The 14576-nt window shown below is 49.4% G+C and overlaps 1 protein-coding gene across 4 annotated transcripts in view; it reads right to left on the bottom strand.

Moving 5' to 3' along the window:
* Positions 1–4502: 4502 nt before the first annotated feature.
* The window catches only part of POP7 (POP7 ribonuclease P/MRP subunit), a 13014-nt gene continuing 2940 nt past the window's right edge, over positions 4503–14576 (bottom strand). Inside the window, exons 1-3 of one of the 4 annotated variants that reach the window (XM_017886136.1) lie at positions 5681–5926; positions 5429–5507; positions 4503–5208 (exon numbers count right to left, since the gene is read on the bottom strand). In XM_017886136.1, coding sequence (XP_017741625.1) covers positions 4776–5198 — 423 coding nt within the window. In that variant the 5' untranslated portion in view covers positions 5199–5208; positions 5429–5507; positions 5681–5926 and the 3' untranslated portion in view covers positions 4503–4775. Of the gene's footprint in view, positions 5209–5428; positions 5532–5680; positions 5933–14576 lie in introns of those variants that run through there. The other 3 variants (XM_017886135.1, XM_017886134.1, XM_017886133.1) reach the window with 3 other exon arrangements.

Consider the following 14576-nt stretch of genomic DNA (forward strand, 5'->3'; position numbering starts at 1 on the left):
TAAATAAATTTAAAAAATAAAATGTAAAAAGGAGGGCAGGGCACTGCATTTGCACACACCTTCTGCCTCCATCTCCTTACCCCTCTCCCCTATTTTTCAAGCCTTTTTTTTTTTTTTGAGACTGAGTCTTGCTCTGTTGCCCAGGCTGGAGTGCAATGGCACGATCTTGGCTCACTGCAACCTCCGCCTCCCAGGTTCAAGCAATTCTCCTGCCTCAGCCTCCTGAGTAGCTCGGATTACAGGTGTCTGCCACCACACCCAGCTGATTTTGTATTTTTAGTAGAGATGGGGTTTTACCATGTTGGCCAGGCTGGTCTTGAACTCCTAACCTCAGGTGATCCGCCCGTCTCGGCCTCCCAAAGTGCTGGGATTACAGACATGACTCACTGTTCCTAGCCTCCTGAGCTTTGATGGAAGTCACTTTGGAGAGACAGTAGAGGGAGGAGAACAGAGGCTGGAGCCAGCCACCCTATAGACGGGCCTGCAGGCAGAGTTCCCTACCCCACCTGCCCTGCATGGACTCCAGTAGATACAGGAACCTGGCTCAGGCCTCCCTACCCACAAAAGAGTGAGCCCCAGGCCCCGCTCTTCCTTCAGTGGCAATGTGGAGGTCTGTTTCTGCAGAACTGCCACTGAGGGAAGCCCCACTGGCAAGCAGTGAGAAAACATGGAGTAGAAACAACAAACAAATAGGCTGCAGGAGGGAACTGCCAAAACAAACCAGATGGGAAAGGCTGCCTGCCACCACCTCTGCTGGGCTTAGGCCCGGAACACATACGTGCAGGGAGACACAGCTCCATCCAGCTTCCTGCCGGCTCCCCACTCAGCTACCGGGGGGCTCTCGGGCAAGGAAGCCTTGCAGTCAGGCTGATGGAAGGGATGTGGCCCGATAGAAATGTCCACAGCCAGCCGGGTGCAGTGGCTCACGCCTGTAATCCTAGCACTTTGGGAGGCCGTAGGCGGGTGGATCACGAGGTAAGGAGATAGAGACCATCCTGGCCAACATGGTGAAACCCCGTCTCTACTAAAAACACAAAAATTAGCTGGGTATGGTGGTGCACACCTGTAATCCCAGCTACTCAGGAGGCTGAGGCAAGAGAATCGCTTGAACCAGAGAGTCGGAGGTTGCAGTGAGCCGAGATCACGCCACTGCACTCCAGCCTGGTAATAGAGATTCTGTCTCAAAAAAAAAGGAAATGTCTGCAGCCTTGTCTCCCAGTACCTCCTGCTTTCTAGCCACCTCGAGTCTCTCCAGTCCCAGAACGTAGCTGCCTATTCATTAATCCCCTCCCTGCCCACTGTTTTTTGAGACAGGTTCTTGATGTTTCGCAAGCCCTCAGTCACAGCTAACTGCAGCGTCAACCTCCTGGGCTCAAGCAATCTTCCCACCTCAGCCTCCTGAGTAGGTGGACCACAGGTGCATGCCACCAAGCCAAGTTAATTTTTAAATTTTTGACAGAGACAAAGTCTTACTCTATCGCCCAGGCTGGTCTCAAACTTCTGAGCTCTAGCGATTTTCTCTCCTCGACCTTCCAAAGTGCTGGGATTACAGGCATGAGTCACCATTCCCAGCCAAATCCACCCATTTCCCCACCCCACTATGATCTCTCTGCCAAATATGCCGTCTCCCCTCTTTTCTGCCTGGCAAACTCCTATTCATCCTTCAACGCCCAGATCAAAAGTGAGTGAAACCATTTTGGGTCCCACCAGGAAGTTATTAGCCCTTTCCATCTCCACATTTCCTTATCATTGCTACTCTTATGTCTTACACATCTTACTCATTCACAAAAAATTATGTATCCACCTTCCCAATTAGATGGCGAGCTCCTTAAATGTAGGGATCATTTCATATGCAGATGCCAGAGGAAGGGATTTTGATGAATTAGAAGCCTGATCTTCAGACCTCCAGATCAAACTACCTTCAGTTGAATTAGAATGAAATTCTGTTCCTAATCTGTAAATCAGAGGCTCTTAAACGCTTATGACCTCAAACGGTAAAAAACACAATGTACATCCTATTATGCTACACATACATATAATACACATGCCTAACTGAAAAATCTGCTGGTCAGGCCTAGTGGCTCACACCTGTAATCTCAGCATTTTGGGAGGCCGAGGCGGGTGAATCACCTGAGGTCAGGAGTTTGAGACCAGCCTGGCCAACATGGCGAAACCCAGTCTCTACTAAAAATACAAAACTTAGCCGGGCGTGGTGGCGCGTGCCTATAATTCCAGCTACTCAGGAGGCTGAGGCAGGAGAATCGCTTGAACCTGGGAGGCAGAGGTTGCAGTGAGCCAAGACTGTGCTACTGAACTCCAGCCTAGGTGATAGAGACTCCGCCTCAAAAAAAACAAAAAAATCTGCAATAAAACACCACCATTTAAGTTGCACTTTTTTTTTTTAACTTGGGTTGTTTTTTCTTTTTCCTTCCTTTTTTTTAGACAAGGTCTTGCTGTGTCACCCAGGCTGGAGTGCACTGGCATGATCTCAGCTCACTGCAACCTCCCCTTCCTGGGCTCAGCCTCCCACCTCAGCCTCCCAAGTAGCTGAGACCACAGGTTTGTGCCACCATGTCCGGATAACTTTTTATATTTTTTGTAGAGATGGGATTTCACCATGTTGCCTAGGCTGGTCTCGAACTCCTGGGCTCAAGAGACTGACCTGCCTCGGCCTCCCAAAGTGCTGGAAGTATAGGCGTGAGCCACCACACCCGTCCTTGTTTTTTTCGTTTTTGTTTTTGTTTTTTTTGAGACGAGTCTCGCTCTGTCGCCTAGGCTGGAGTGCAGTGGCGCGATCTCAGCTCACTGCAACCTCCACCTCCCTGGTTCAAGCGATTCTCCTGCCTCGGCCTCCAGAGTAGCTGGGGCTGCAGGCATGTACCATCACGCCTGGCTAATTTTTTGTATTTTTTAGTAGAGACAGGATTTCACTGTGTTAGCCAGGATGGTCTTGACCTCCGGACCTTGTGATCTGCCCGCCTCAGTCTCCCAAAGTGCTGGGATTACAGGCGTGAACCACCACCCCTGGCCTTTTTTTTTTTTTTAAGAAGCTGTGACCCACAAATGGGTCACAACCCGCTTTGATAAACATTGCTTTAGTTGACTCTAGTTTGATAAATGTGAAAAATCAGGTCATCCCACAAATATCCAAACAGAAAGTATTACCTGTGTGCCCAGTAATTATGTGTGTGGGGGGGTCTCTTTGCCACTGAAGCAGCCCAGTGAGAAGGGTCTGAAGGCTGGGCACAATGGCTCATGCCTGTAATCCCAGCACTTTGGGTGGCCAAGGCGGGCAGAATGCTCGAGGTCATTAGTTTGAGACCAGCCTGGCTGACATGGTGAAACCCCTTCTCTACTAAAAATACAAAAAAGTACAGGGCATGGTGGTGCACGCCTATAGTTCCAGCTACTCAGGAGGCTGAGGGAGAAGAATCCCTTGAAGCCAGGAGGCAGAGGTTGCAGTGAGCTGAGATTGCACCACTGCACTCCAGGCTGGATGACCGAGTGAAACTGTCTCAAAAAAAAAAAAAAAAAAAAAAAAAAAGGGTCTGAAGGGCTCTGGACCTGAAAGCCCGGGTGCCATCTCAGCAGGCCCTGCAGGTCCAGGAATTAAATGAAGCCAATTGTCAGTCCCTACCACGGAGCCTGACACTAAGAAGGTCCTGAAGTCTTAGTTTGCTTCGTTTTTTTCTTTTTTTTTGAGATACAGTCTTGCTCTGTCACCCAGGCTGGAGTGTAGTGTGGTGATCACAGCTCACTGCAGCCTCGAACTCCTGGGCTCAAGTGATCCTCCTGCCTCAGCCAATGAGGTAGCTGGGATTATAAGTGCAAGCCACTACACTCATCTAGTTTTTAAAAATTTTTTGCATCTGGGAGGCCGAAGCGGGCAGATCACTTGAGGTCAGGAGTTCGAGAACAGCTTGGCCAACATGGTGTTTCCACTAAAAATACAAAAATAATTAGCGGGGCGTGGTGGTGCTCACCTGTAATCCCAGCTACTACGGAGGATGAAGCAGGAGAATCACTTGAACCCAGGAGGCTGACCTTGCAGTGAGCCAAGATGGCACCACTGTACTCCAGCCTGGGTGACAGAGCAAGACTTCATCTCAGGAAAAAAAAAAAAAAAAAAAGTGTTTTTTTTGCATAGACAGGGTCTCAGTATGTCATCTAGAATGGAGTGCAGATGGCACGATCATAACTCACTGTACCTTCAAACTCCCAGGCTCAAGCGATCTTTCCGCCTCAGCCTCCGCCAGCAGCTTGGACTACAAGCTGGAGCCACTGCACCCAACTAGAAGATGAAAATCGTTAAAACAAACATTGGGATGACTGGGCTTCTGCACTGTACCGTTTTGTTACACTGCTCATAGCATAATCTATGGTCTCTATGGAGGCAAGAAACACTTGGGTTCCCCTTTCAGCTAGATACTTGTAGCGTTTCCTACCATCCCTATTCAGGCACACACAGAATTTACACAGGAAAGAGTCAGTGGCAGTGGAGGTGGCAGGACACTAGTACAACAGGATTTTTTATTTATATGGCAATAGTTACAGATCACACACACACACACACACACACACACACTCAGGAAGACCCACTAACTGGGCTCACCAAGAGACAATTACCCCCCCCCCCGCCCCACCCGCCCTCAATGCAGAGTACTTTGGGCTTCCAGGGAACAGGCCTTTTCTTACATGGCTCTGGTCCAAGGTCCAGTACTCGGCATGCGAAGAGCCACATCATGGAGGGGATAAGTGGAGGAGTGTCTTTTCAATTACTTGGGTGTGACCCTGAAGACTCGGATGTGGATGGCTGAGTTGTTGCGGATCCGAGTCAGTGGCTCCCGTGTATCGGTCTCTGGCTCCAGCTCATCAACAAGCTCCACGGTGGAGGTATTGGCAGCCACCTGCAAGGACCCGAAGCTGCCCGCCTGCAGCTGCAGCGCGATGTTAATGGCGCGGTTGATGGCCAGGCCCAAGCCGTGAATGTAGATCTCAGAGCACGCGTTCTGACCCCGGGCCCCTCCGTCCAGCAGCTTCTGGCAGCGTGCCAGCTGGGCCTTAAAGTCAGTCTTCATGTTGACATAAATGTCATTGGGCCTCCGGGGCAGGCGGTTGGGAAGCCTTTTCCTAAGGGTGTACTCCACCGGATCCAGTTCAGCCTCCACGGCACCTCGGGGCTCTCGGTTTTCTGCCATGCTGTGTGCTCTGGCATGGGAAAGAGATGAGATCAGAGGGATCACAGTGACCTCGAAGGCTTTCCTACCCCTTTTCCTGTACAAAGGGTGCACGTGGCCCGGCAGTGGCTCACGCCTGTAACCTCAGCACTTTGGGAAGCCGAGGCGGGAGGATCACTGGAGCCTGTGTGTTTGATACCAGCCTGGGCAACACAGCAAGACCCTGTCTTAAACAAATTTTTTTCAATTACCCGGGCCGAGGCGGGAGGATCCCTTGAGATCGGGAGTTCGAGGCTACAGTGAGCCGTGATCGCGCCACTGCACTCTAGCCTGGGAAACAGAGCAAGCCGCTGTCTGAAACAAATACAAAGAAAAAGGGTGCACCCGAGAGGGGACACACTCGACAACCCTGTTTCCTTCCGGTCCCTCGTCCCCTCCTACCCATCTCCAGATCCCGCGTCTCCCCCAACCTCGCGCCTCTCCGCCGCCCCTCCCGTGCTCACTCTCTTCGCTCCACAGGGCCTTCCAGGCGCGCGAGGCCCGCTCCCCGCCAGGCCACTCAAGGGTTCGCTGGCCAGCCCAAGTAACCGCGACCCCAGGTCCCAGGGAAAGAAGGACGGGGGCGCAACCAACCCGCCGGCCCGTGGGCGCCCGGCCAGCGCCTCGGTCCTGAACGGGCTGCGGAATGCGCACGCGCGGCCGTACCCCGCGAACCGAGACTCTCCTTCCCGGCTTCCGTTCACCCCGCCCCTTCCCTGAGCACAAGTGCGACTGCGCGAGGCGTTTGAGTAACGCGAGACTTCCGGGACTGACGGGATCTACCACGTGTACGCCTCGGGGACTGGCGGGCGGCCGAGGGCGGGGACCAGGTCCAAGCAGGGGAGGCGCTAGAAGGGGCAGGATCGGCCTCCCTAGGGCTGACGGAGGGGTAGTGTAGGGAGACACCTGGAGGGGAGGCTGTTCTAGGGGCGGGGTTCTTCCCCACGGGAGCAGGGAGGGTTCAGGAGACCGCGGTCGCCAAGAGGCCTGAACTCCGCGTCCGTTGCAGCGCCTCTGGTCAGAAGAGGCCTGAGTAGGCCTGGAAGAACTGACCCCCTAGTCTAATGTCCCTGTGGCCCGAGGACCGAGGGGGGAACTGAGGGACGTAGCCGGTCCCCACCTCGCTGGAGGACAGCGTCCCGGGACTCCCCTGCAGTTCACGGGAAGCTGTCCGCCTCCTGTCTCTGCTGGGGACCCACGCTGTGAGCCCTAAGCCCAGGCTTCACGGGTCCCCAAGGAACGCTGACCCACGCACGCCCCTCAACCATTTCCCACCAGCTCTGCGGCCCGCGACCCCTTAACAGGGACTTGTCGCCCCCTGGTGGGCAAAGTGGGGAGGACGTGCGCCGGATTCGTGGCTCTCCAGGCCAGTGGAGTGGGGGCTCTGCCCAGGCTGGATGGTTTCTAGAGTTCCCTTCTGAAATGAGTAGGACCTGCTGCATCCTTTGGGGACCTTGAACTACTCTGTTTGCCCAGCATTCAAATGGGGATGTTCACAACAGCTCCTCCACCATATTGCACATGCATTTTATTGAATGGCTAGCTATATAGCTTCTGACTATAAACTTGCATTTATTTATTTTTGAGAGAGGGTCTCACTCTGTGGCCGAGGCTGGACTGCAGTGGTGTGATCTCAGCTCACTGCAACCTCTGCCTACCAGATTCAAGCGATTCTTGTGCGTCAGCCTCTTGAGTAGCTGGGATTACAGGCGCACGCCACAGCACCCGGCCAATTTGTTAAATTTTTTTGAGACAGGGCCTTACTCTGTAACCCAGGCTGGAGTGCAGTGGCGTGAACACGGCTCACTGCAGCCCTGAATTCCTGGGCTCAAGCGATCATCCTGTGTCAGCTTCCTGTGTAGCTGGGACCACAGGTGTGCGCCACAACGCACAGCTGAGTTTCAAAATTTTTTTTGTAGAGATGGAGTCTCACTTTGTGGCCCCGGCTCGTTTTGAACTCCTAAGTTCAAGTGATCCTCCCACCCTGGCCTCCCAAAGTGCTAGGATTACAGGTGTGAGCCACTGGGCTTAACTCAGCCTAAACTTGTCTTTTTATTTTTATTTTATTTATTTATTTTTTTTGAGACGGAGATCTCGCTCTGTCGCCCAGGCCTGGAGTGCAAAGTGGCCGGATCTCAGCTCACGGAGCAAGCTCCGGCCTCCCGGGTTTATGCCCATTCTTCCTGGCCTCAGCCTCTCTGAGTAGCTGGGACTACAGCGCCAGCCACCTCGCCCGGCTTAGCTTATTTCTTCTTTTTTTTGTATTTTTGAGTAGAGAACGGGGTTTTCACCTTGTTAGGCCACGGATTGGTCCTCGAACTCCCGACCTCCGTGATCCGCCCGTCTCGCCTCCCAAAGTGCTGGGGTTACAGGCGGCTTGAGGGCCACCTGCGCCCTATTTTATTTTTTTTAAAGACAGGGTTTCAGTCTATTGCCCAGGCTGAAGTGCAGTGGTGTGATCACAGCTCACTGCAACTTCCGCCTACCAGATTCAAGAGATTTTTGTGCCTTAGCCTTCTGGGTAGCTGGGATTACAGGCACACGCCACTGCACCTGGCCAATTTACTTCATTTTTTTGAGACAGGGTCCTCCTACTCTGTCACCCAGGCTGGAATGCAGTGGCATGAACATGGCTCACTGCAGCCCTGAACTCCTGGGCTCAAGCCATCATCCTGTGTCAGCTTCCTGTGTAGCTGGGACCACAGGTGTGCGCCACAATGCACGGCTAATGTTTTAATTTTTTTGTAGAGATGGAGTCTCACTTTGTGGCCCAGGCTGGTTTCAAACTCCTGGGCTCAAGCGATCCTCCCACCTTGGCCTCCCAAAGTGCTGGGATTACAGGTGTGAGCCACTATGCTCAGCCTAAACTTTTTTTTTTTTTTTTTTGAGACAGGGTCTCAGTCTGTTGCCCAGGCTGGAGTGCAGTGGTGTGATCATAGCTCACTGCAGCCTTGACCTCCTGGGCTCAAGCAATCCTCCTCCCCCAGCCACCGGAATAGCCAGGACTACAGGCATGCGCCAGTATGTAAAGTTGTATTTTAGAAGTTAATCCTTGGTATTGAAATTTTCGAAATGTTCACGTAATTGTTGGGACTGATTTATTCCTCCACACATTATGTGCCTCCTCTCTCCCATATCCTGTTAATTGTAGCGGTTGCAGGCATTTGCATTGACAGGATATATAGATGGCTCCACACTTGACCTTGAGCGCCAGAATGCTCTGAAGTCAAGCATATGCCACAGTGCTTGAGACTGTGGGCATCATCTGTAGTGTCCTTTTACCCGACTCCTGTCTCCTTGGTCCTAGGGAGGTCTGGCTCTAATTGCTAGTTTCCAGAGATTCATTCTTTTTTTTTTTTTTAGACAGTCTCGCTCTGTTGCCCAGGGTGGAGTGCAGAGGCGTGATCTCAGCCCACTGCAACCTCTGTCTCTCAGGTTAAAGCGATTCTCCTGCTTCAGCCTCCTGAGTAGCTGGGATTACAGGCATGCACCACCATGCCTGGCTAATTTTTTTATTTTTAGTAGAGATGGGGTTTCACCATGTTGGCCAGGCTGGTCTCAAACTCCTGATCTCAAGTGATCCTCCTGCCTTGGTCTCCTAAAGCTCTGGGTTGAGAGGCGTGAGTCATTGTGCCCAGCTTCATTTTTAAGTCTTGGGTCACAGGAAGAAGCAACAAGAAACTATACCCAACTCAAAGTGTTTTAGGGGAATCATAAAATTTGTCCATTCAGAAGGTAGAGTTGGGTCCATTAAGTTATTGTTACAAGAGGTTGCATATTCAATGATCAGTTACATAAAATAATGTTCTCATCATAAGTATACTTTTCATAATCTGTTTTATCATACATGTAACATTCAAACTGACAAATACATTGACTTGGGAATAAAGGATATGAAAACACTGGTTTAAAAAAAATGCGGATGCTAATTCTTTTCTTGCAGTTGAATTGTGAAACCCCAGGTAATGTTGTAAACTGTAAACCTACACAGGTGAGTTGGCATATTTATGTCTCCCAGACCCTTCTCACTTCCCTAGGATGGAGTCCGACCTCATTTGATCACAGGTCAAAGAGAGTTCAGATTCCAGAGAAATTTGCTCCCAGCACCCCATTTCAATCCCATAGTTCTTTCCTTTACTTCAGATTCTTTCATTAACCACAAGATTAGGATTGAATTGGAAGATCCAACATATTAAAGATACCAATTCTCTTCAAATTAATCCATAGGGACCAAGCGTGGTGCCTCACGCCTTTAATCCCAGCACTTTGGAGGCCAAGGCGGGCAGATCACATGAGGTCAGGATTTCAAGACCAGCCTGGCCAACATGGTGAAACCCCATCTCTGCTAAAAATATAAAATTAGCTGGGTGTGGTGGCGTACACCTGGTAGTAATCCCAGCTACTTGGGAGGCTGAGGCAGGAGACTAGCTGGAACCCAGGAGGCAGAGGTTGCAGTAAGCTGAAATCCCGCCACTGCACTCCAGCCTAGGCAACAGAGTGACCTCTGTCTCAAACAACAACAACAACAACAACAAAAACCCAAATGATCTATAGGCGTAATGCAATTCCTACAAAAATCTCAGCAATGTTTGTTTGTATTAAATATAGATGTTTATTCTAAACTTTATATGGAAAGGCAAAAGAAGTAGAATAGTTAAAACCACTTTAAAAAAGTTGTTGGAATCACACTATCTACCTGATTTTATGACTTACTATATAAATATAGTTACCAAGAAACTATGGTCTCCCCAGTGGGATAGACACATAAATCAATAAGATGGAATTGAGACCTCAGAAATAGATTCACACAAGTACAGTCAACTAACTCTCTTTAAAAAATAATTTTTTTTGCCAGGCATGGTGGCTCACACCTGTAATCCCAGCACTTTGGGAGGCTGAGGTGGGCGGATCATGAGGTCAGGAGATCGAGACCAGCCTGGCTAACACGGTGTAACCCTGTCTACTAAAAATACAAAAAATTAGCCGGGCGTGGTGGTGGGCACCTGTAGTCCCAGCTACTCAGGAGGCTGAGGCAGGAGAATGACATGAACCCGGGAGGCGGAGCTTGCAGTGAGCCGAGATCGCCACTGCACTCCAGCCTGGGCGACAGAGTGAGACTCCATCTCAAAAACAAATAAAAATAAAAATAAATAAATAAATAAATTTTGTTTGTTTATAAGACAGTGTCTCACTCTGTCACCCAGGCTTGGAGTGCAGTGGCACAATCTTGGCTCACTGCAGCCTCGACCTCCTGGGCTCAGGTCATCCTCCCACCTCAGCCTCCCAAGTAGTTGGGACTATCAGCACACACCACCATACCCAGCTAATTTTGTTTTATTTTTTGTAGAGACGAGGTCTTACTATGTTGATCAGGCTGATCTTGAACTCCTGAACTCAAGCAATCCTCCTGCCTCAGCTCTCTCAAAGTGCTGAGATTACAGGCGTGAGCCACTGCCAACCAACTTGTTTTTGACAAAGGTACAAAAGCGTTTTAATGGGGAAAGCACGATCTTTTCAAGTGGTGCTGAAACAATTGCACAAATAGGCAAAGCAATGAGCCTCAGCCCTATGCAAAAAGTTAATACAAAATGGATAGTGATCTAGGAAAAAACTTCATGGTGTAGGGTCAGGCGAAGAGTTTTGTTTTTTTGTTTGTTTGAGACGCAGTCTCACTCTGTTGCTCGGGCTGGAGTGCAGTGGTAGGATCTTGGCTCACTGCAACCTCTGCCTCCCCAGTTCAAGAGATTCTCCTGCCTCAGCCTCCTGAGTAGCTGGGATTACAGGCACATGCCACCACGCCCAGCTAAAGACGAAGAGTTCTTAGACGAGACTCCAGAAGCACAATCCATAAAAGAAAAACAATTGGGCTGGGCACGGTGGCTCATGCCTATAATCCCAGCACTTTGAGAAGCTGAGGTGGGAGGATCACCAGAGGTTAGGAGTTTGAAACCAGCCTGGCTAACATGATGAAACCCCATCTCTACCAAAAATACAAAAAATTATCCGGGCGTGGTAGCATGCACCTGTAATCCCAGCTACTCAGGAGGCTGAGGCAGGAGAATCGCTTGAACCCAGGAGGTGGAGGTTGCAGTGAGCTGAGATTGCACCATTGTACTCCAGCTTCGGCAACAAGAGTGAAACTCTGTCTCAAAATAAAAAACATTGATAAATTGGACTTCATCAAGATGTTTAAACATTTGCTGTGTGAAAGACCACATTAATAAGATGAAAAGAGAAGCCACAGACTGGGAGAAAATATTTGCAAATCACATATCCGACAAAGGACTTGTATCCAGCATATATAAAACACTCTCTACGCTCAAGAAGTAGAAACCAAACAACCCAATTAGAAAATGGGCAAATCCAGCCTGGGCAACACAGTGAGATCCTGTCTCTACAAAAAATTTAAAAATTAGCCAGGCATGGTGGTGTGTGCCTGTAGTCCCAGCTACTCCGGAGGCTGGGGTAGGAGGATTGCTTGAACCCAGGAGGACAACACTGCAATGAACTGTGATTATACCACTGCACTCCAGCCTGGGTGACAAAGTGAGGCTCTGAGAAAGAAAGAGAGGAAGGAAAGGAAGAAAAAGTAAAAGGAAGGAAGGGAGGGAGGGAGGGAGGGAAGAAGGGAGGGAGGGAGTGAAAGAAAGAAAAGAAAGAAAGGAACGAAGGAGGGAAGGAAGGAAGGAAGGAAGCAAGCAAGCGGTGGCTCTTGCCTGTAATCCAAGCACTTTGGGAAGCTGAGGTGGGTGGATCACTTGAGGTTGGGAGTTCGAGACCAGCCTGGCCAACATGGTGAAACCCCCCTCTCTACTAAAAATAAAAAAATTAGCTGGGTTTGGTAGCAGGCGCCTGTTAATCCCATCTACTCGGGAAGCTGAGATACGAAAATCGCTTAAACTTGGAAGGCAGAGGTTGCAGTGAGCCAGGATCACACTATTGTTCTCCAGCCTGGGCGACAGAGCAAGGCTCTGGCTAAAAAAAAAAGAAAGAAAAAGAAAATGGGCAAATCTCAAGCAGACATTTCAGTGAAAGACAGTATAAGAATGGTAAATAAGCACATCGTAAGATGTTCAATATCACTAGCTATTAAGGAAATACACACGAAAACCATGACAAGCTACCAATAACATGCGTTGAAATGGCTGAAATACACAATCCTAACTACCAAGCGTGGATGAGAATGCAGGGAAACTGGATCTCTCATACACTGCTTGTGGAAGTGTAAAATCCTACAGCCATCCTAGAAAACAGTTTGGCAGTTCCTTCTAAAATTAAATGTACACTTACCAAATGACCCAGCAAGAGTATTTCTCAGCATTTAAAAACCTGTACATGAACATCCATAGATTTTTTTTTTTTTTTTTCTGAGATGGAGTCTCACTCTATCACTCAGGCCAGGCTGGAGTGCACTGGCACAATCTCAGCTCACTGCAACCTCTGCCTCCCAGGTTTGAGCAATTATCTTTCTCAACCTCCTGAGTATCTGGGATTACAGTCACGTGCCACCATGTCAGCTGATTTTTTTGTATTTTTAGTAGAGATGGGGTTTCACCATCTTGGCCAGGCTGGTCTTGAACTCCTGACCTCATGATCCACCTGCCTCAGCCCCTCAAAGTGCTATGATTACAGGCATGAGCCACCGCACCCAGCCCATCCATAGCATTTTTATTTGTAATAGCCCAACCAGAAGCAACCCAGATGGCTTTTTTTTCATATTAATTTATTATGTAGAGATGGGGGTCTCCCTGTGTTGCCCAGGCTGGTCTTAAACTCCTGTACTTAAGCAATCCTCCTGCCTTGGCCTCCCAAAGTGCTGGGATTGCAGGTGTGAGCCACCGACCTCCAGATAACTTCTGATCAGTGCAAGGTAAACAATCTACGGCACATTCATCCCATGGAATATTACACAGCTATAAGAGATGAATCAAGGTGACCTGTTAGGCTGCGAACATACCAGTTATATTACATAATACTGTGCTCAACTGCTCATATTGTAGTGTGCAAGACAAGGTGAGTACGATCACGTGACCTGTGCTAACGGGAGGGCACATGAATAGGATTGGGTGGATTCCCAAGGGGAGACAGCCAATATCATCTTGAGGGATCCAAGGTTTTCCGAGAGGAACTAATGATTAGGCAGAGACAGGAATGTTTAGCAGTAGGTCCTATATCCCATTCACTTTTTTTTGAGACAGGGTCTGGCTCTGCCACCCAGGCTAGAGTGCAGTGGCTTGATCTCCACTTACTGCAACCCCTGCCTCCCTGGCTGAAGCAATCCTTCCACCTCAGCCTCCTGAGTAGCTGGGACTACATGTGCGCACCACCACACCCGGCTAATTTTTTTATTTTTCGTAGAGATAGGGTTTCGTTATGTTGTGCAGGCTGCTTTTGAACTCTTGGGCTCAAGCGATCCTCCCTCCTCAGCCTCCCAAAGTGCTGGGATTACAGATGTGAGCCACTGTGCCCTACCCATATCCTGTTCCAATGTGGAGGTGTTGAAGGACTGAGCCCTGGGAGGATGGGGAGAAGAGGAGGAACCAGTAAAAGTCTGAGAAATAGCAGCTAGTGAGATGGGAGGAAAACCAACAGAGTATAGCATCCAGAAAGCCAGGTGAAGATGGCATTTCTGGAGGGAGTGACCATCTATGTCACTGGCTGGTAACAGGTCATATAAGATAATGGACCAATAGATTTCACAATGTGGAGGTCATTGGTGACTTACAACGCAGTTATGTTTGGTTGAACAAAGAACTTAGCTCAGGGTCGGCCGGGCGCGGTGGCTCAAGCCTGTAATCCCAGCACTTTGGGAGGCCGAGACGGGTGGATCACGAGGTCAGGAGATCGAGACCATCCTGGCTAACACGGCGAAACCCCGTCTCTGCTAAAAAATACAAAAAAAAAAAAAACAACTAGCCGGGCGAGGTGGCAGGCACCTGTAGTCCCAGCTACTCCGGAGGCTGAGGCAGGAGGATGGCCTAAACCTGGGAGGTGGAGCTTGCAGTGAGCTGAGATCTGGCCACTGCACTCCAGCCCGGGCGACAGAGCGAGACTCCGTCTCAAAAAAAAAAAAACTTAGCTCAGGGTTAAAAGTAATTCTGAATGCAATAAATTAATTTTAAGGCCCATTATGTCATAATTAACAACAAGCACAGTTTAGGAGCTATCACTCCATTACTCAGGTCGTATGTCTTTCCATGGTACCTAAAATATGTTTTGCAAACTCTGATATCCAGATAAATATCAAGGCTCGCAATTTAAGTGGGTGAAGACAAGCTCCGTAATAAACCGATTTGACAATAAACCAATCTGACAAGACAGTCCTTATCCCCTTGCATGTTTTTTTTTTTTTTTTTTTTT

Source organism: Rhinopithecus bieti, unplaced genomic scaffold (genome assembly GCF_001698545.2).
Source record: "Rhinopithecus bieti isolate Rb0 unplaced genomic scaffold, ASM169854v2 scaffold_14454, whole genome shotgun sequence".
Classification (NCBI taxonomy): Eukaryota; Metazoa; Chordata; class Mammalia; order Primates; family Cercopithecidae; genus Rhinopithecus; species Rhinopithecus bieti.